The sequence below is a fragment of the Mytilus edulis genome, chromosome 5 (assembly GCF_963676685.1).
Source record: "Mytilus edulis chromosome 5, xbMytEdul2.2, whole genome shotgun sequence".
In the NCBI taxonomy this organism is placed as follows: domain Eukaryota; kingdom Metazoa; phylum Mollusca; class Bivalvia; order Mytilida; family Mytilidae; genus Mytilus; species Mytilus edulis.
This window is the reverse complement of record NC_092348.1, coordinates 25867029-25887597: the sequence shown is the minus strand read 5'-3', so window position 1 is coordinate 25887597 and position 20569 is coordinate 25867029. Positions and strand designations below refer to the sequence as shown.

The 20569-nt window shown below is 33.5% G+C and overlaps 2 protein-coding genes across 2 annotated transcripts; both read right to left on the bottom strand.

The window, feature by feature from the left end:
* Positions 1–6095: 6095 nt before the first annotated feature.
* On the bottom strand, positions 6096–12501 carry LOC139525010 (uncharacterized). Its single transcript, XM_071320185.1, has 5 exons — positions 12438–12501; positions 11805–11879; positions 10801–10940; positions 7995–8169; positions 6096–7241 (listed from the first exon to the last, which is right to left on the bottom strand). The coding sequence occupies exons 1-4, from the start codon at positions 12499–12501 to the stop codon at positions 8101–8103; spliced, it is 348 nt and encodes a 115-aa protein (XP_071176286.1). The 3' UTR covers positions 6096–7241; positions 7995–8100.
* A 245-nt stretch (positions 12502–12746) lies between these two features.
* On the bottom strand, positions 12747–14295 carry LOC139525009 (uncharacterized). Its single transcript, XM_071320184.1, has one exon. The coding sequence runs from the start codon at positions 13956–13958 to the stop codon at positions 12747–12749; it is 1212 nt and encodes a 403-aa protein (XP_071176285.1). The 5' UTR covers positions 13959–14295.
* Positions 14296–20569: the final 6274 nt, after the last annotated feature.

Below are 20569 nucleotides of genomic sequence, written 5' to 3'. Positions count from 1 at the left end.
ACTTGTGTCAGATGCCGAGAAGAGATATAAAAATACAATGAATAAAGCTCATAAGAAATACAGAAGCGATTTCCGAAAGAAAATGGATGATCTAAAGCAAAAGGATGCTAAGGAATTTTGGCGACTTCTTAATGAAAACAAAAGTACAGCTCAGCCTAAGATTGATTTCGACAAATTGGTCTTATATTTCAAAGAGTTAAACAGTGATCTGAGAGATGATACAGAAGAGCAACAAATTGAAAGTACTATTTCCCACGAAGAAATAAACGATGAGTTAAATAGCAGAATTACAAAACATGAAATTCTTAAAGCGCTGAAAAATCTGAAAAATAACAAAGCATGCGCCGAAGACAAACTGATTAATGAATATTTAAAAACATCCGCACATGTTCTGATCGACATATATGTGAAAATTTTCAACCTAGTTTTCGACTCCGGAAAAATCCCAAAACAATGGGTCCAAGGAATGATAAAACCTGTCTACAAGAACAAAGGTGACAAACGCAACCCCAAAAATTACAGACCAATAACTATTGTGAGCTGTTTCGGAAAAGTCTTTACAGCGGTATTAAATGAACGCCTTAAAAGATTCTCAGAACAAACATATCTTCTTAAAGAAAATCAAAATGGTTTCCGAGAAAAATACTCAACAATTGATTGTGCGTTTCTTCTGAACTCTCTAATTGAAGTTTTACAACACTCAAAAAAGAAACTATTTTGCGCATTTGTAGACTTTGAAAAGGCCTTCGATACGGTTAATCGTAATTTCTTATGGTTTAAAATGTTGAACAACAATATAAAGGGGAAAATGTTTAATACTATTTTTAGCATGTACCAGAATATTAAATCCAGCTTGAGCTATAATGGTCAAAATTGTGAACCTTTCGCTTGTGAAATCGGTGTCAGACAAGGAGAAAATCTGTCACCGTTTTTATTTTCTTTATACTTGAATGACCTAGAAGACTATCTCATCATGGAAAATGTTTTAGGTATGAACACAATAAGTAAAGATATAGAAGAAAAACTTGGAACTTTAATGAAATTATTCATAATTCTCTACGCAGATGACACTGTTATCATGGCAGAATCACCTGACCAACTGCAACATGCACTTAACAAATTTAAAAAGTATTGCGAAACCTGGAAGATGCGAGTAAATGTTGCTAAAACTAAAATCTTAATTTTTTCAAAAGGAAGAACTACAAACCTTCCACTTTTCCGATTCAACAATCATCATATTGAAACTGTAAAACACTTTAACTACTTAGGAATTATTTTCAGCAAAACAGGCAGCTTTAAACAATGCAAACAACATCTAAAGGACAAAGCAACAAGTGCAATGTACGAAGTTTTAAGGAAGGGAAGAATTCACAATCTATCAATTAAATGCCATGTAGATTTGTTTGACTTACTGGTAAAACCTATTCTGCTATATGGATGCGAAATATGGGGTTACGAAAACATAGATATACTAGAAAGAGTTCAAACTAAATTTTTTAAACTACTTTTACATCTTAAGCCATCTACTCAAAACGACTTCATTTATGGAGAACTGGGTCTGTTTCCCCTAGAAATAGATATAAACACTTAAATTATATCTTATTGGACAAAGTTAATTACCGGTAAAGAAAGTAAGCTCGCTGCTGTAATGTTTAGATACCTTTTCAAGTTAGCACAAGAAACAACATTTCGATCGCGATCGTTAGACATGATGAAAAGTATTCTAGACAATTGTGGATTCTCTTACTTATGGTCATTCCAAAACACATCACCTAACATTAAATCGATAATTAAACAAAGACTAGAAGATCGGTTTACACAGTCATGGTCAGGAAAGGTAAACGATTCGCCGAAAGCCCTGAATTATCGCCTATACAAGACATAACACAATTTCGAACACTACCTTAACGTACTTGATGAAAAAGATATAATAACAATGTCGCGGTTTAGGACAATGAACCATAAACTGCCGATTGAAAATGGTAGATGGCAAAACATTCCCCGAGAACAGAGAAAGTGTCCGTTGTGCAGAGTTGCTATAGGTGACGAATACCACTATGTAATGGAATGCAGCAGTCTTTTGACAGATAGAACACTACTTATTGACAAGAAATACCTAACGAACTTTAATGTTTTAAAATTTAATGCTATTATGAACCAAAAACAGAAATCTAAACTTCGAAAATTGTGCCAATATATTAGAATTATAAATGACAAACTGGATTCTCTCTGATGTTAACCTGTCGGCTATACTGATCATACCGTTGTAAAAAAACTCATATTTATTATGGAACGCCGTAGCTGCCTTATGTGTACTTGTTTTTAGATACGCTTATACTTTTCAATATATGCACATAGTTTTTCTATATATGCACATACCTTTTCTCTATATGCACATAGTTTACTTTATATGCACATAGTTTACTTTATATGCACATAGTTTTTCTATATATGCACATAGTTTTTCTATTTATGCACATAGTTTTACTATATATGCACATACTTTTTCTCTATACGCACATACTTGTTCTCTATATGCACATAGTTTACTTTATATGCACATAGTTTTTCTCTATATGCACATAGTTTTTCTATATATGCGCATAGTTTACTATGTATACACATCGTTCTCCGTGTGTATACTTTTCCCTTATTTTCTTGATAATTCTTCAAGGATATACTTGTATTCAATATACTTTACTATTTCCTGATTGAAGGAATCCTGGGTACCGTAATGGTAAATAAAATGGCAGAGCCACTGATGCTGACTGTTTTAAGGAAAGTGGGATTGCAAGAAGTTTACGAAAGTTTTGAACGGGAAGCTATAACTCCTGATATAATAAGTCTGCTTTCAAAACAAAATTTGCAGTTTTTAGGTATTCCAAACGCAACCGACATGATGAGATTGCGGGCAGAATGTGTAAAATATGGAAAATCCAAACCACAGAAAATAGGAGGATACTCTGGAGCACCAAAATTTGATATTGATAAATTAACATTAGACAGTTTGTTAGATTGTGGATTCCAAATATCCGATATTGCAAAACTTTTATTAGTATCAGAGCGCACAATATATCGCCGAATGGCTCAGTTTGGATTGTCAAAACAAGGCTATTCAGAAATAGACGATGGTGATCTGGAAAGAGTAGTTTCGGAAACCATTAAAGATTTCCCAATGTGTGGCGAGCAAATGCTTCGACAACTGTTAAGAACGAAGGGTTTAAAAATACAACGACTGCATTCATGAAATAGATTCGTCTGGAGTTCGAGCAAGGAAAGCTGGTCGTCTCCATCGTAATGGCCCCTAACCATTTGTGGCACATAGACACCAACCATAAACTAATTCGATGGAGGTTTGTAATAATTGGTGGCATTGACGGGTTTAGTAGGATGATTATGTTTCTTTCGTGTAATGACAATAACACTTCTAAAACTGTTTTGGAAAGCTTTCTCACCGGTGTTGATAATTATGGCATACCATTAAAAGTAAGATCCGACAAGGGACGGGAAAATGTTTCTGTAGCAGATTTTATGCTGACGGAACGAGGTGAAAGCGGCATGGTCACAGGTCCCAGTACACATAATCAACGGATCGAAAGACTCTGGAGGGACATTTTTTGAAGGCGTCTTGTGCTATTTTTATAATCTTTTCTACTACATGGAGGATCATGATATCCTTGACCCCTTAAATGATCTACATTTGGCAGCGCTGCACTATAATTTCAAGGATGAAATTAACAGAAGACTGAATGTGTGGTCTACAGCATGGGGTTGTCACAGAATAAGGACCGTTAAGGCTACTCCCCTGCAGCTTTGGGGCTCAGGGCAAGTTCAGAACCCAGTTGGCATGCAAATGAATGAGACGGAATTACCAGAATTAGGAGTTGGAGAACAGAACAATGAAGCTCCCAGAGATGGAGAAAGGCCAATATTTCAACCCTTAAATCTTATAAATGAACAATGTAGGGAGATCCTAAATAATTAATTGAATCGAACAGGCGAGAACTTTGGTATTGATGACTATTTAAAGTCTTTGGAGATCATTTCGGCAAATAATTAACATTAACAAAATCATTAAAATTACATGTGATTTAAAGTAAAACATTGTTGTTGTTGTTGTTGTTTTAGCATGATTAAAGACATAATATTGTTTTTGGTACTAGGAAGATTTTGTATTGATTCTGCACCTTTATCAACAGTTAAGATAACTTAGTACCTAAACTTTTCTCTATTATTCACCAGCAACCACAAAATATAGGCAATCTAGCATTACATAGCTCGTCTCAAACCAGGTTCTGATTACAGAACATATTGACATGTAGTAGTTATAAAAGTAAAACTAGAGGTATTTTATGCAATGCTCACACAGGGCTACCCCACGTACACATCAACATAATTAGTAAATTATTCCGTATAAGGTACCCCCAGTTACAAGAGTTTGTGACCTTGACATACTTTATGTGCCTGTCCCAAGCCAGGATCCAGTGTTCAGTGGCTGTCTTTTTTTATTTGTTGTTTTGTTTTCATGGGGTCATTTTGTCGCTGTGTCTTCCAGGTTGTTTATGTCTAGTTGCTTGCACTTTTTGTAAGGAGCCTGCTTGAACTCACTTGGTAGTGTAGGTGATGCCATTGTTGAAGACCACTACAGTGACCTTTGGCTGTTGTTTTGTGCATGTCCTTGTGCTGTTCTGTGGTGGGATGATATATCATGTGTTTTTTTTTATCCCCTATCAGTTCTTTTATATATAATGATGGACTAGTGTTGCAAAGTGTTCAAAAGCTGTTGTATTTGCAAAGATGCGGCATAAAAATGACATGAAATTTCATTCAAAAAGATTGCATTTTATGAACAAGTAGATGTAAATTGTAATGCATAAAGCATTTACACTTTGAGCTTAGCATAATAATACATGTACGGGTTAAGTCTTCTGTGAACTTAATAAATATGGAAATAAGACATATTTGGCACTTGCAATGTTTTATGAAGTCAAGTAGTATACAGTGTATTCCTTTTAATCACATAACCAATTTGTTATAGAACAAGAGGCTCAAGTGGTGAGCCTGTAACCTCACCTGGTATGCTTGGTATAGGACCTCCCATAGATGGTTAATACCAAGTTTCAGTTCATTTGGCTCTACTGCTACAGAGGAGAAGAAGTTTTAAATTTCAACCAATCAAAACATGTAAATCCTCATGGCAGCCATTTTATTTTTAACGGACCTGGATGATTTATGCAAATTTTGTAACGGACCTCCCATGGATGCTTCATACCAAGTTTCAGTTCAATTGACCCAGGGGTTTCAGAGGAGAAGATCAGAATGTAAAAGTTTACGGACGGACGGACGACGGAAGCCAAGTGATGACAAAAGCTCACATGGCCTTTGGCCAGGTGAGCTAAAAATGTGCAACTAACAGGAATATGCAATTATAATCAAAGCCCCAACGGTGCTAAAACTAATTGCAACTAGAAGTAGGGCTGTCGGAACGACATCAATACCCGCACCCCACATTGTTTTGAAATATTACTATTTTTAATTACTTATTGCACATCTACAGATGATGGACACTCATATGCAACAATGAAGAAGTAGTTCCAGGGACATGAGGCATGCCTGAAATATGACTTAGACACATTTGGGCCTCTTGTTTTGGCCCCTGGACCAAAATAAAAAAATCCTAAACCTTATTGCACATCTGCGAACTATATACAACCATTCTATAATAAAATTGAAACCCCAAAATGCAGAATGAGTTCCAGGGACATACCTCAAATAGGACTTAGACCCAATTGGGCCTATTGTTTGGACTCCTCGACCAAAATCGAAATTCTGAAACCTTATTGCACATCTGCAGATGATGGGCAATCATATGCAATAAGAATTATCTTACTATGGCTTAAAATGAAGGAGGAGATCCAGGGACACGAAAGTGTAAGGGACGGACGGACAGTCAGACGGACAGACAGACGGAGACGAAAACAATATACCCGAACTTTCTTTAGAAAGTGTGGGTATAATAATCAGGAATATGCAAATAACAGGTATGTGATTAAATGGAGACTACTGTATGATAATTTTACTACTCAGGCAATACATACAATGTTACATAATTTAATATCCAAATAAAATTAACTGTGAAATCTAAACACAAATAACAACATCTTAACTATATGAAGAGGCTCCTTAGAGAACAATGTATAAGTGTAAAATACTGTAAAGTACTGCAACAGTACCCAAACATTGTTCCCAATTCTTACCAGTACCTTATTTAAAAAGTACTGTTGCAGAGGTTTGTCACAGTATCAAGGTATAAATGATTAAAATAATTAAGATCTGTGACATTGCTGTTGTTCCCATAGCAATAGTTAATCCTTTAACTTTGTCTTAATAACTCAATAAACCATAATACATGAAATACTAACAATTGTCTAAAATACTACTAACAGTGACAATATCTAAAATCTAAAAACTATCTACATGGTATATCAGAGAAAGCAAGTCGTCAATCAGCACCTTATATAAACAGGTTTGTAGTTAAAAGTTTAACATCATGGTGTCAATCATATGCAATATAGATTATATATATATAATACTGAGAACTCCAGAGGCCATACTGTATTTCAAAGAGGCAAATTACTTGCATATTAACCTCATATATTAACTTGGATGAACTGTTTAAGATGACTAAAAATATGACTAGAATAATGACTAGAACAAATAATACTACATACAATTAATAGTTAGATTGTTTGATTGGTTATTGTTCATAATAAGAGATAATAACTTTATCTAGAAAATGAGTAACAAAATGTTTGGCCACAATTGAAACTAAAGGAGACAAAAATCTTTGAAGCTATCGTCCATCTGCTTGATTCATGTATTCCATAGGTAACATTTAGACACATTGATCCTCAATAAGGCAGGTTCATGTAATCTTCTATTACATTAAAGGAAATTAACACAGAGCATCTCGAATAAGAACTACACCAACCCATAGTAGGTATTTAAAAAGGCATAGTCATAGAGATCAAACAGCTTGTCATCTGCAGGAATTTCTAGTTCTGAAGATGGTCTTGGTAGCATCATTGAATTGGAACATGTATTATCTGTAGGCAGGAAACTAATTCCATCTTCAACAAATTCTATCGAAGGTTGTAGTGTAAATCCCAACACCGGCTCCTCTGATGCACCTGTTACAAATTCCATTAAATTACTCAGGGTCAATCCTAGTCTTCTTCCACCTGAAATACATGTACATTGATTTACTACTATATTTTTATTCACATTTTTATTTATACACATAAGGCCAAACAAAAATAGATGAGTGTTTACTGTTTCCCTATGTACCCTAATTTATTGTCCCCAAATATGCCTACCCTAAATTTTTTATTGACAATTTTGTATGAATTTCCCATAGGTTCCAATGTTAAACTATGTTCGGATTGGTGGCCATCTTGTTTTTCCAATCAGCACAATAAACAGTCCTTTTTAAGGTCCATCCAATGATCATTCATGCTATGTTTGTTAACATTTGGCCCAGTGGTTTCAGAAGAGAAGAAGAAAATGTGAAAAGTTAACGACAACAACGGACGCCAAGTGTGAGCTAAAAATCAGAAGGCAAACGTCTTGTAATTGACATTTATAGTCCAACGCTAACAAAAGAGGCAAACACATTACCACTCATCACAGTGACACGCTAAACTGTCAGAACTATTTTGGATCAGTTTATATAAAATCAGGAGTTGTCTGTAGACAAGATCACCTAGAGCATGCATTTCTTTTACTGTTCACTTCTAGTAATATTAATACGCTGAATAATTAATATTTTATTATTTTATTAATTTATTAAAATTGATAACAATTAAAAAATATTAACCCTTTTACAAATTCATTTATACGGATAAACTGTAAAATATTTTTTGCTTATCCTTAAATAAACCGGGTACTCCAATGACCCCCTCGAATTTTTGAATGCAAACTTAAAATTTTCTTACTTCCAACAGATCTGACATATCTAACAAATGCTGAATAAGCACGGTCTTCTTGAATTCGAGTGTTAGATCCTTTCTCTGAAAATGATGGCTTAAGGATGAGTAGGACTCATTTCAGTGTCAGTGGTACAGAGCTTGGTCTTAGGAGGTGGAGAAAAGCTGGCAATACTGTTCCAATCTGAAAATATTTTAAAACAAGACTAACAAGAGTTCTTTTAGCACTACATGTATGAAGAAAACTGGAGGCTCTTAAGAGCCTGTATCGCTCACCTGGATTTACCTTTTCACCTTGAGTGAGACGAAAAAATTTAAGTGCTGCAGTGAATTTAGCTGGTTTTTCTATAGAGAACCATATGAGGACCAGTACTGCTTAGTCTTGTTCCAACTGGCTAAGTGGTTTCAAGCAAGAAAATTTTTAAATGAATTTTCCCATAGGATACTAGATGAAACTAAGTTTGGCTGTGTTGGCCATCTTAGTTAACAATCCAGGTGATTGGACACAGAGGACCGAAAAAATCTGTTTCAGGGGCGACAACTCCTACATCAGTTAACGAATCATTTTGACAAATTTTGGAATATGTCAGTCTAATAATACTGAACATTTTTACAGAGGATGACCTTGAGGTCACTCCGATGTATTGTTATCGCTTAAATTTCCGTCATTCATAAATTATAGTCAAATTAGTTTTGGGTTTTCAACACCAGTGAAAAAAGTGCATTTTCATACCTGCGATTTCTGTTCTCCGGTTGTACGATGTTTCAACAAAATAAGGAATCATTTCAGTTGTTGATTTAGTGGTGAAAATTTGACTGAATTATATCTGAATAAATACGATTTTATATGTTCAATTGGTGTTTCAGAAAGAGGTCAAGTGCTCTTGTTCATTCATAAACTTATCGTTCATTCATAAATTTATCGTAAAATAAAAATCACTACACAGGTTATACGTGTAGTGTAAATTACCACCTGTAATCTAAAAATATCGGTCTCACTAATAACGACAAGAAGAATTTTAGCGACAAGAAGCGTCAAGAACGGACAGTCAAGAAGAATAAATTAAGCGACAAGAAGACTATTTAGCGACATGAATATTAACTTCTCGTATCGCATGAGGATGACACATATCAAATGAACAATTATGTGTGGGACTAAGTTTTAAGAAATGATGTCAAAGTAACACTATGAAAATATTTTTAGTAAGCTGAAATATATATTTATTTTTTACATGTTTATGTCTTGTAAGTTATTTTATTTCTGTCCCATTTTTCAACATTAGCGTCTCGAAAGGTGAAATGTTTTAACTGAATAGTTAATTTAAATTATTTATGAAAATTGTTAAAATTAAATAAATGAAAGTAATTATTGCCCAGTTACAAACAATACCAGGGGATAATCCATAATTACCCCCAACTTTAGCCTGGTAAACTTGTTGTCTCCTTGTGAAATATAAAACATATTAAAAATGATTTCCTGCTTAAGTCTTTTATTGATATAAAGTCAAAACCTTCTTGCTTTTCACTAGACAACCATGTCCTGTCAGGTTTATTCTTATATATGTAGATGAAAAATAAAAGTCCCCAAAACATTAACATGGCAGCAATTGCTTTTACAGCCTTTAAGGCTTTGATTTTTTTTACAGAAGAGTGTCCACCATGCACTTGCACTGCACAATAATAATAGTAGAATAGAATTATCATATACAAATAGATGAAAATTATATATACATGCAATCGTAATATTAATAATATATATAACAACAAACCAGTGTATTCTCTACGACTATTATTATATAAGTATAATAGTCCAAGGTATACTGATTTCTTGCACTACAATATAATAGTTATTACGGTGAGGTTGAATTTCCTGTCATTTATTCATCATCCAAGCACGAACTTCTATCAGAAAAAAAATATCTCTGTAAATTAACCCAAGTTTCAGGTATATATAGAGATGCATGTGATCTGTTTCTGTGACATGCGCTTTTGACCATCCACAAGAACCTGCGGTCATCCGATGTTCAGTACTTCAGTACTTTGATTATCCCTGCAAGAAATTTGCTAAAGGCAACGGTTTATGAGTTATTTGCATAAACTGGCAGATGACCCCTAAGTTCTATTGATAGTAACGTTGTTCATGTTTTTTCATGGAACAAAAATCCCAACGGTTATTTTGTGTCGGGTACCCTAAGGAACATATATGCTAACTGAAATTGAATTCTGTACAATGGATAATGAGAAGAATTTTCAAAGTTGCACATGCAAAAAATGTCAAAAAAAAACTGTTTCAGGGGCCGTAACTTCTACATCGGTTGAGGAATCGTTTTGAAAATTTCAACATAGGTCTGTCTAATGATGCTGAAGATTTATAACATTGACAGAAATTTGCTAAAGGCAACGGTTTTTGACATATTTGCAAAAAACTGCCATCTGACCCATATGTTCCATTTTTAGTAACGGTGGCCATGTTTTATCATGAATCAATAATTCCAACGGTCATTTTGTGTGGGATACCCTAAGAAACATATATGCCAAGTTTGGTTCCAATTGGCCCAGTGGTTTTAGAGGAGATGATCCTTAAAGAAAAGTTAACGCTGGACAACGGACGATGGACAACGGACGCCAAGTGATGGCAAAAGCTCACATGACCTTTTAGGTCAGGTGAGCTAAAAATGACTTAGACACGCACAAAACACTATATCCCCTTGTTGGACTCACAGATCATAAGAATTCAATATTTTACAATGGTTTTCCATGTCATCATTCTGTTGGCTAAAATTCAATGACGCTTCTTGTATTTTTGTATGCTTACCCGTACAAGTCCTAAACAGTCTAGACCAATCCTCAAGTTTTTGGTGCAGATTGATTCAGGGTCATCTTTACCAAATATATCATTTAAAATCTCTTCACCTAAGAATGTTGGTATGGATCCATTCTGCAGTATGCTTAGTGCTGTTTGAAAGAAATTGATATAATTGACTGACATATAAACTTCTAATGTATACAAAACCAAGAGGCTGAAACACTAACCTAACTCAAATTAGCCATGTCTGCCATTTTGACTTAACTAAACTATAATGAAAAAAAATCTACACTCAACGCAGCATGATATGACCACAGCTTGTCGTCAAGGGAATCTGAACACTATTAAAAAACATATTTTTGATTTAGACCCCTTTTTGGTACTTAATATCTCTGAAACGGTAGAAGTTACATTAAATCAATTAAAAAGGGCAGGATTTTTTTCTAAGAATTACAATGAATAAAACAGTAAAACCCCATCTGAATCTTACTATTTCTGGCATCGCCCTAAATAACCCCTCTTTGACTTAGGGAGCTACCATTTGATTTTTATGGGGGGGCTAGGATGAAAAATTTTGTCCTGCATTTTTTTTTAGCCGTAATCTCTGTCCTACCTTTTTATTTTTCACTCTGTTCGGTCCTGCCTTTTTTTTTTTAGTTTATCCTGACTTTTTTTTACCTAAATTGTCGTCCTGACTTTTTTTTTTTGCAAATGTCTCATCCTGCCTTTTTTTTTTACTCAAAACTCCGTCCTGCCTATTTTTTTCAAATTTCATCCTAGCCCCCCCATAAAAATCAAATGGTAGCTCCCTTAATTAATCTAAAAAAATGTTAAAAGTCACACCAAAGCAGACAAAATCTTTAAGGCAAGGAATTTAATGCAAAAAAGCGCGTCAAAATCTTACTTCATTTAAAATTTTACTTTTAAGACCCTTCCCCCCCCCCCATTTCATGCATTTGTAGTATATTAATATCCCTAAGGCTGAGTAGCAGTCCTGATAAAGCATAATTTACCCATAATTTTTCCAATTGTTCTGTAGTCTGTTGCCATATAGTCTCGAAGTCCATTTTGAAAGTACTTTCTGCTGTCTATAAAAATACAAGAATCAGTATGTGTATCAAGCAAATTTTTAGTGCATTTTTTTTTAACACATTATATTACAAAAACTGATTCCCCTTTTGAATTGATTACAATCCTTTATTTTTTTCATTTGAGAGCAAACAGGACACAGGGCATGTTGGACATTATAATAAAACAAATTTCTGGCCCCTGCCCTTGCTATATTCAAAATTTCATGTAATTTGGTTTGCCCGAGACCACAAATAGTACTGTGTGCATTTTTATTTCAAAATTTTGACATATTATAAAAAATTGCACCAGCACAAACCGACTGATTCATATAATTCATTACATGTTTTTTTTTTCTATGATTTAATTCATCCCTTTCCTTTCATTTTGGGCATATAACACTAAACAGTTATAATGAGGAACTAAATTTGTGGACAACGAAAATCATGCCCAATAATTGAGGTCTTGGGCGACATGAAGACCCCTCCCCCCAAAACAAACCGGATTTGCATGGGGAAAAAATTTGTTCTAGTTGTTTACCTCATGATAGAATTGAACTTCTAGGGTCTTTCTCAAACCTTTATCTTTTGTCTGAGCTATTTCGTCCAAGGCAGTTTCTAATAGCTTCTCACGGTTGACCATTATGAAGTTTGTTTCTCCTTCACATGTCTCTCCACTGTGACAGCTGACATCTATATCAAGTTTTCTTCCAGTAACTATTTTTCCCTGGATGAATCTTAGAATTTCTACTGGATCTGTAATGTTTTCATTAAAAACTATCTCTATTGCGTTGGTAACTATGTAGTCAATTCCACTTTTATCCTCTGCAAAATCTGTATTGGATATATCTGCAGGACCTGTGCATGTTACAGTATTTGGAGGTTCAATTATGTATTGTGCTGTGTCTTCTGCATTTGAAATGTCAACATATTCTGCATGACTCTGAGTGCTAGCAGGTAGGTGTACATATAATGAACTAGATGTTGTAGTTGAACTAGAAAAGGATTTGTCAACGGGCGGATTTTGAATATATATACAAGTAACAATGTCTTCAGATGCAGAAGCGGTGTACTTATATTTTCCAAATCCTGAGTACATGTACTAGTACATGCCACTTGCATATGCTCAGCCTCTTTGTGATCTAACTTATTGTAGCTAGGAGTCAAATGGGGATCTTTAAGATCTTCAGAATCACTACTGTGGGTAGAATCATCAATACAATCTATACTAAGAAAGCTTTTACATTTTGTTAAATGTTCCCGAGATTCTCTGACAGAATATTCAGATAAACAGTTATGACATTTAACTTTGGCTTCTGCATCAGAAAATTTTTTAATAGCTGTTACAGAGATATTCTTCTGTATGGGTCTAATGTATAATTTAGCTTGAGGTCCTAAATAACATCTTAGATTTCGAACATTCCACTCACATTCAACCAGATTTAACTCTCTGGAATTTTGACGACAAATTAGCAATTCAAACCCACCACATTGCTTCAGTTGAGGAAAACCTATTGTTTCATTATCAATGGTTTCATCAGAAACATTTTTTTCCATAACAATTGCTTCGGTGTCATCGGTTTGGAATCTTATTTTCCGATGACCTAATCCGGCTTTAAATAGGATCTCTCTTTCAGTAGGTGATGGAACGGTTTTTGCTTCCTTATCAGCCAAACAAACTACTGTTACAGTCCAAGATCTAGAATTAGTTCCACTTGCTTTACTTTTCTTTTTTCTCGAGTGCATATTTTTACCATCAATATCCAATTCTGGTAAGACATGGGGAGATCTTTTGTGTGATGCTCTCTTCCCCGTACCAAATAAAGTATTCCTGTGCTGCAGGATGTTTCTGGCAATTGATGACTGTTTAGTTGTTGATAACTGAGACTCTTCTTCCGATTTTTTCAATTCTAACCGGACTTTCTCCGTTATTCTGGCGATGTCACCTAATTTATGAACGCCTAACTTGTTAATATGTGATTCATTAAGGCTTAAAAAACATTGCAAGTCAATACCTTCCTTTTGGAATTGGGGAATTAAGTGATTTAGACCTAAGTCTTCTAGAATGTTTTTTATCTGTTCCTCTCCGTTTTTCGCCATTTTAATTGAATAATAGTTTAGTCGATGTCGGTAAAGAAATATTAAATTTCTGGCAAAAACGTATCTTTTGAAAACTATGAGTCATCTATGTGCATATGGAGAAAAAGTATGTGCATATAGAGAAAAAGTATGTGCATATAGAGAAAAAGTATGTGCATATAGAGAAAAAGTATGTTCGTATAGAGAAAAAGTATGTGCATATAGAGAAAAAGTATGTTCGTATAGAGAAAAAGTATGTGCATATATAGAAAAAGTATGTGCATATATAGAAAAACTATGTGCATATAAAGTAAACTATGTGCATATATAGAAAAACTATGTGCATATAAAGTAAACTATGTGCATATATAGAAAAACTATGTGCATATAAAGTAAACTATGTGCATATAAAGTAAACTATGTGCATATAGAGTAAAACTATGTGCATATATAGAAAAACTATGTGCATATAAAGTAAACTATGTGCATATAGAGAAAAAGTATGTGCATATATAGAAAAAGTATGTGCATATATAGAAATACTATGTGCATATATTGAAAAGTATAAGCGTATCTAGAAACAAGTACACATAAGGCAGTTACGGCGTTCCATACTTCCTCAACAAATGTATACATGTATGCAATGTAATGTAAACTAATGTGTTTTTCTGTATACCTTTGTCCAACTTAGGTGATACCAGAATAAAATGATATATAAAGGCTTTCCCAATTTAGAGTTTTAACCATATATGTGACACAGCCAGGTGTTTGGTCTGTGTGGTTGTTGTTCACAAATAGTGCTGTTCTTTTCTGTACCTGGTCTATCACCTTTATCTTATTTTTGGTTTATTGGATCCATACTGTGCATGCATAGTCCAATGCAGATCTTACCCTTAGTACATATGCAGCTGTCTTTACAGATTTTGTGAAGGCTTTAAAATTTCTGCATATTTCTCATATATCAAATCAGTGAGTCTAAGATATCTTATAAAACTAATCAAAGTACTGAAGTACTGAACATCGGATGACCGCAAGTTCTTGTGGATGGTCCGACTATCACTTGTCTCAGAAAAAAATCACACCTCTATACCTGAAACTGAGGTTAATTTACAGATATATTTTTTTCTGGGACAATTTCGTGTGTGGATGATAAATTAATGACAGGGAATTCCTCCCCACCGTAATGACTATTATATTATAGTGGTACAAATCAGTATACTCTGGTTTATTGTTATATATTATTATAGTAATACTTGTTTATTACAGTTACATGTATATATCATTTTTATGCATTTGTATATCATTCTATTCTACTATATTGATAATAGTACAGTGCAAGTGCATGGTGGACACGTCACTCTTCTGTAATAGTAATAATCGATTTTTCTAATAGAATGGATTTGAGTAGGCATTCGTTTTTTCCCGCAAAAATGTTTAATTATCCGCTGAGTTATTGTTCCTTAAAATTTCGTTCTTGAGATATTCTTCCGCATGCGTGTTCATGTATATTAATGATTTTTCACTTATATGTAAAATTGAAAGTGGAAATGTGGAATGTGTTTAAGAGACAACAAACCCGAACATAGAGCAGACAACAACAGAAGGTCACCAACAGGTCTTCAATATAGCAAAACATTTTAATATTATTAATTCATCTTCTTTAAGAAGTATTTGACAAGTATTCATTGTATATCATGCATCGGGAAAATACCACAACAGTACAAAAGATCAATACTAAGTGTTGGTCATGGATCTGAATCATCGCACCTCTTAAACAACAAATGTTATACCTAAAATCAAGTTATTCTACTTCAATTTGAAAAGGGAACATTATTTCGTTAAAAAATTACTTTGCTATTAATCTTTTTATTTCAAAGACAATCCGGTAGATGTTTAAATTTTTCTATGTAAACCTCATGTTTCAACGTCATGTTTCACATTGTTGTGACAGAGGGTAACTTTGTTGCTAATGTTTTCTGTATAACATTGTATTCATAATTCTGGACTTGATAGAAAATAACCCTTTTTTTAATGGTAATCATGAACACAAATCCTAATGTATCTGTCATAATGATAGCTATGTGTGCATAATTATAAATATATATATATATATATATATATATATATATATATATATATATATATATATATATATATATATATGATCTGCTTTCCTGCTTCTGTGTTGAGAGAACGTTAAAATTACAATTATTGTTTATGTCGCTGTACATTTTAGGGCAATCGTCGTGGTCCGTGTTTAAGTGATGTCGATTTATTTACGAACCATAGACAACGTTTGAGAATTAAAAAAAAACCAAAAAACTTTACAGCGTCACGGTTGAAATACAGGACTGGGTTGCACACACGTCTATGAAGTTCAATTCTTTATTAACCAAATGTTTTACAACATATACATGTAAGTACATGTATAATCAATATATACTAAATATAGATTACAAAAATATACGATCATGACAAAAACAGACAGAAGTATCAAGTACACAAAAAATAAATACATATAAATATAATTCCAAATAGCAAATATTTGAATTACAAATCATCTTACTGAAAACTGTCATTTCTGAGCTTCAGGGCCCGTATGCATAAAGCTACTTAAGTTAAGATTTTCCTTAGTAAACACTTAAGTTAAGGAAACTCCGCCCTTTTTATCTAAGTGGTATGCATAAAAAATCTTAAACTAAGTATTTCTAAGTAAAATCTTAGTTGTTTTAAGTCACGCCCACAAAACTGAAGTGGTATGCATAAAACTCCTTATACTAAGGAAACGCCTAAGATAACACTTAAGTCTAAGGTACCTGTAGAGCTACCTTAAATTTTCAAAAATATAGTTAGAAATTAGTCGAAAGTTTGCGTTTTTGGTAGAACATTATTATGTTACCTACAATTTGATTGATTAATATATAATATATCAGTAATAAACTAATTATTCGTTTATTTATTGCTAAAATTTAACCCCAACTCTTTAAAATAAAAGCATGCATTGATCAATAAATTAAAATAATCATAACAAACTTTTACACGGAGGAGTACATGTGATGAGCTAATATTTATCATACGGTAACTAGAGAAAGGTTCCGATTTTTAAAAGTATTCCTTAGTTAAGTGAATACTTAAGTAAGTTTATGCATACCATTTAAGAATTTGACTTAACTAAGGAAATTCTTAGTGAAATCTAAGTTTAAGGAATACTTAAGTTAAGATGTTTTATGCATACGGCCCCAGTGCTGTAAATATATATTTCCCCAAGTTGCACAAGTCTTTTACATTAGTAGTGCTTAATAGTTGTAAAAGTTTATAAACAGATGGTTTACGCCTTATGGTTTTATCAAACATTCACGCAAATTAGAATATGATGGACATGATAAAATAAAAATCCATCAATACCATGACTCTTTACTTCTCTTTAAACTAGATATAGCACATAGTATTTCTTTATTGGTAATAACACAATCTAATTCCTCATATACCGGTATTTCATCATTATTTGAATTTCCATTTCTTGAATTTTCCTCTGAATTAATTTCGGACGCTATTCGTTTAAAATGATAAAAAATTCCTTCCCCGTAGCTTTAGGTTTAACTTTACGCTTAGATGAAAATTTTCTATAGAATAGTTTAGGATTGTGTCTCTTTAAGCTTTCTAACATATTTCCTTGTTGCTTTTTATAATTCCGTTTCAGTTTTGCTTCAAGTAATTTATAATTTCGTTTTGCTGTTACTAAGTTCAAATGATGTGTACTACACTTGCTATGGTTAAACACATTCAGTGAGACATCTTTTATAAAGATTATACCGACGTTTACATTCATCATTAAACCATGGTTTGTCTTCAATTACAGGCATAATTCTGTCCTGTTCTTTCCTAGACGTACTCACTTTTGGTATAACTTTAAAGTTGGAGACATGATTCCATTTAAAAATTCACTGAAGTCGGAAACAGTTTTATCTATGCCATCCTGTGATTCTAAATTTAAATTTTCACACAATGAGTTGAGATTGAAAATGATAGATGTTTGCTGATAAATAAACGAACACCTCATTCATCTTTCTTTGGTACCCAAATATGGAAATATTTATTAATCTGCAATTCCTGCATATTTACTTCTAAAAAACTACAAGAAGAAATTCTGAGTCGACAATATTCTCCTTAAAAATAAAAATATAAATAAACGAGTAAACCTAATAGTACGATGACCAGACCCAATATTTTTTAGATTTAATCGTCAAACCTACTATATGGCTATATTATATATCATTGGATTAGGAAAATGAGTACTATTGAAATATCGATGTCGTCAAAAAGAAATGTGGTAACACTTTTGCATAAAATGAGGTCAAAGATCAAATTCTGTTTTTATTTTTTCTTCTTCTATACTTTCAAAATTTGAAGAAATATACAACAATTGAAGTTAAATTCTAGATCAATTTGCAATGAATCATCTCGAAAATGTTTAAAAAAAAAATGAAAAAGAAATCGATTTATTCTGGAAATTGGCGTTTTTCAAATATTTGTTCTATTACACAAGATCAACACCTATTCTGTTCAAATTAGTGTAGTTACAGTGGAGATCACTTCTAACCTCTCATTAGAACTGTCAGAATATTCTGTCATAGAACTGACTGTACATCCAAAGGAAGGTGTCAAACGCGGAGCTGTGTTTGATGAAAAAATAAATAGGTATTTAGCAGTTTAAGTACAAACAATTGTAACATTGTATTTGCGGTTTTTGTAATCAATTTCTTTGATAACCGAAGTTCTAAAACATCCCTAGCCCTTACTCCCTTTCACAATTCCATTATGGCACGGTCGAGAAAACAGTCCAGACGAGATGCTTTCTTAATGTCCTTAATGAAAGATAGAAATACTGTTTCAAGTGAAAGGTTAGTTTATAATTTGAATCTCTGTGTCTTTATATATTTCTTACTTGCAACCTGAAAATTTTGCCGAGTTATGTACCGTATTACATCCATGGGAACCACAGAAAATAAACAACTTCGCAAATGCATCTCATTCTGATTTTAGTGGTTTGTGGCGAACACATGTATATTGATTCTGGCACGACCACCGAAAATCAAAACAAGTAAAAAAAAAATAGTATGGAAAGGACAATTAAAAATCACGGCGGAAAGGAGAAATTTTCGTTTGCAAAATCTAATACTTCTATTGGTCAGGTGAGCTGTTGTGATCTGTGTCGTCTCACTTTGCTTCCGTCGGTCCGCCCGTCTATCTGTCAACTCTTCACATTTCCATCGTCTTAACCAAGTTTGTTGGGGCTTCCGTCGGTCCGCTCGTCTATCTGTCAACTCTTCACATTTCCATCGTCTTAACCAAGTTTGTTGGGGCTGGTGTTATGGAGTGTTAAAGTCATTATTAAGTGAACCGGTTTCATTTCACATTATCGAAACCATGTAAAATTGGCTTTAATAGATACATTGACGATCTGCATACAAGGGTTATTTATTTTTGCTATGTTTCTATATTTCTTTTTGTCACAACTACCAGCACCATGTCTTTCAAGGATTGGTTGAGATATGTATTACCTGATATTGCTCTATAGACCATTTTACAACAAGTGCTGGTGCATGTCTTGATTGTAGATTGGTTTGCATAGGAACAAAGAATCAAAATAAAATGATCTGCATCTGTTTTTGGGCTGCAGCTTTATAAACAAATATATATGCAATATGAATCTCTTAGTGCATAAGTTAGGGGAGTTAGGAGATTGTTGTAGATTTTTCTAATTTGTAGGAGACCTTGTCATCATAACTCGAAGGTTCTTCGCGGAACAGAAACATATTGTTTCACCTCTCTCCATCAATCTGTCTGTCAGTCATTAGTGATTGTAGATTGTTGTCAGAGTGGATTTAGGTGGTTTCTTCTTGAAACTTTAATTTCTCGCCTATTTTATTTCACAATAGTCCAAAATACCTATATTCCACCCCTTTAGAAGAATATTTCAATAATGTTACCTCAAAAATTTTTCGCCTCGCTCCGCTCGGCAAAAAAAAAGTTTGCGCCCCCCCTAATCCAAAATCATGGATCCGCCCCTGGGTATCACACAGGTTCCCGTAAAATTTTGACGTCATAAAACAAAATATCTAACGCCACAATGGAAAAGTAATATTTGTATGCTTCAAAAGTTCAAGAGGCCGGGTCAGCCAGGATTAGCGATAAGGTGTATTGTGTTTCAAAGTTGGTGTCATTTTTATCATACGATCCGTCCTCACATAGAAATAATAGTGGTTTACCATGTTTACAATGAGGCTTTATACATGTATATTTACATGATAAAGTGTAAATAAGTTCAGTTTTGGTGGATGCGGTCAAATAATTTTGTTAAAACAACTCTCACTCAGTCTGATATATCGAAACCACTGAAATTTGTTTACAATTCAATTTTTTGATAAAAAAAGGACTTGAATGACTTGCTGATATTCTAAATTGATGTGGAAATTTTTTGTAGCCAATGTGTTCCAATATTCATTGATATTGCTGTCATTTGAATTATACAATCCATCGTAATATGTATTGCTATAAGTGATTCAGTATGCGGCTATATATATATTAAGATTTACATAACAAAGTGTAATTATGGTCAGTTTTGGTTGATG

Coding starts and splice junctions, on each gene's coding strand:
- LOC139525009 (XM_071320184.1), bottom strand. CDS start 13,958: ATGGCGAAAAACGGAGAGGAACAGATAAAAAACATTCTAGAAGACTTA.
- LOC139525010 (XM_071320185.1), bottom strand. CDS start 12,501: ATGGTCAACCGTGAGAAGCTATTAGAAACTGCCTTGGACGAAATAGCT. Junction 10,941..11,804: donor AACAATTGGAAAAATTATGG/GTAAATTATGCT, acceptor TCTTTCAAACAG/CACTAAGCATACTGCAGAAT. Junction 8,170..10,800: donor ACTGTTTAGGACTTGTACGG/GTAAGCATACAA, acceptor AAATATTTTCAG/ATTGGAACAGTATTGCCAGC.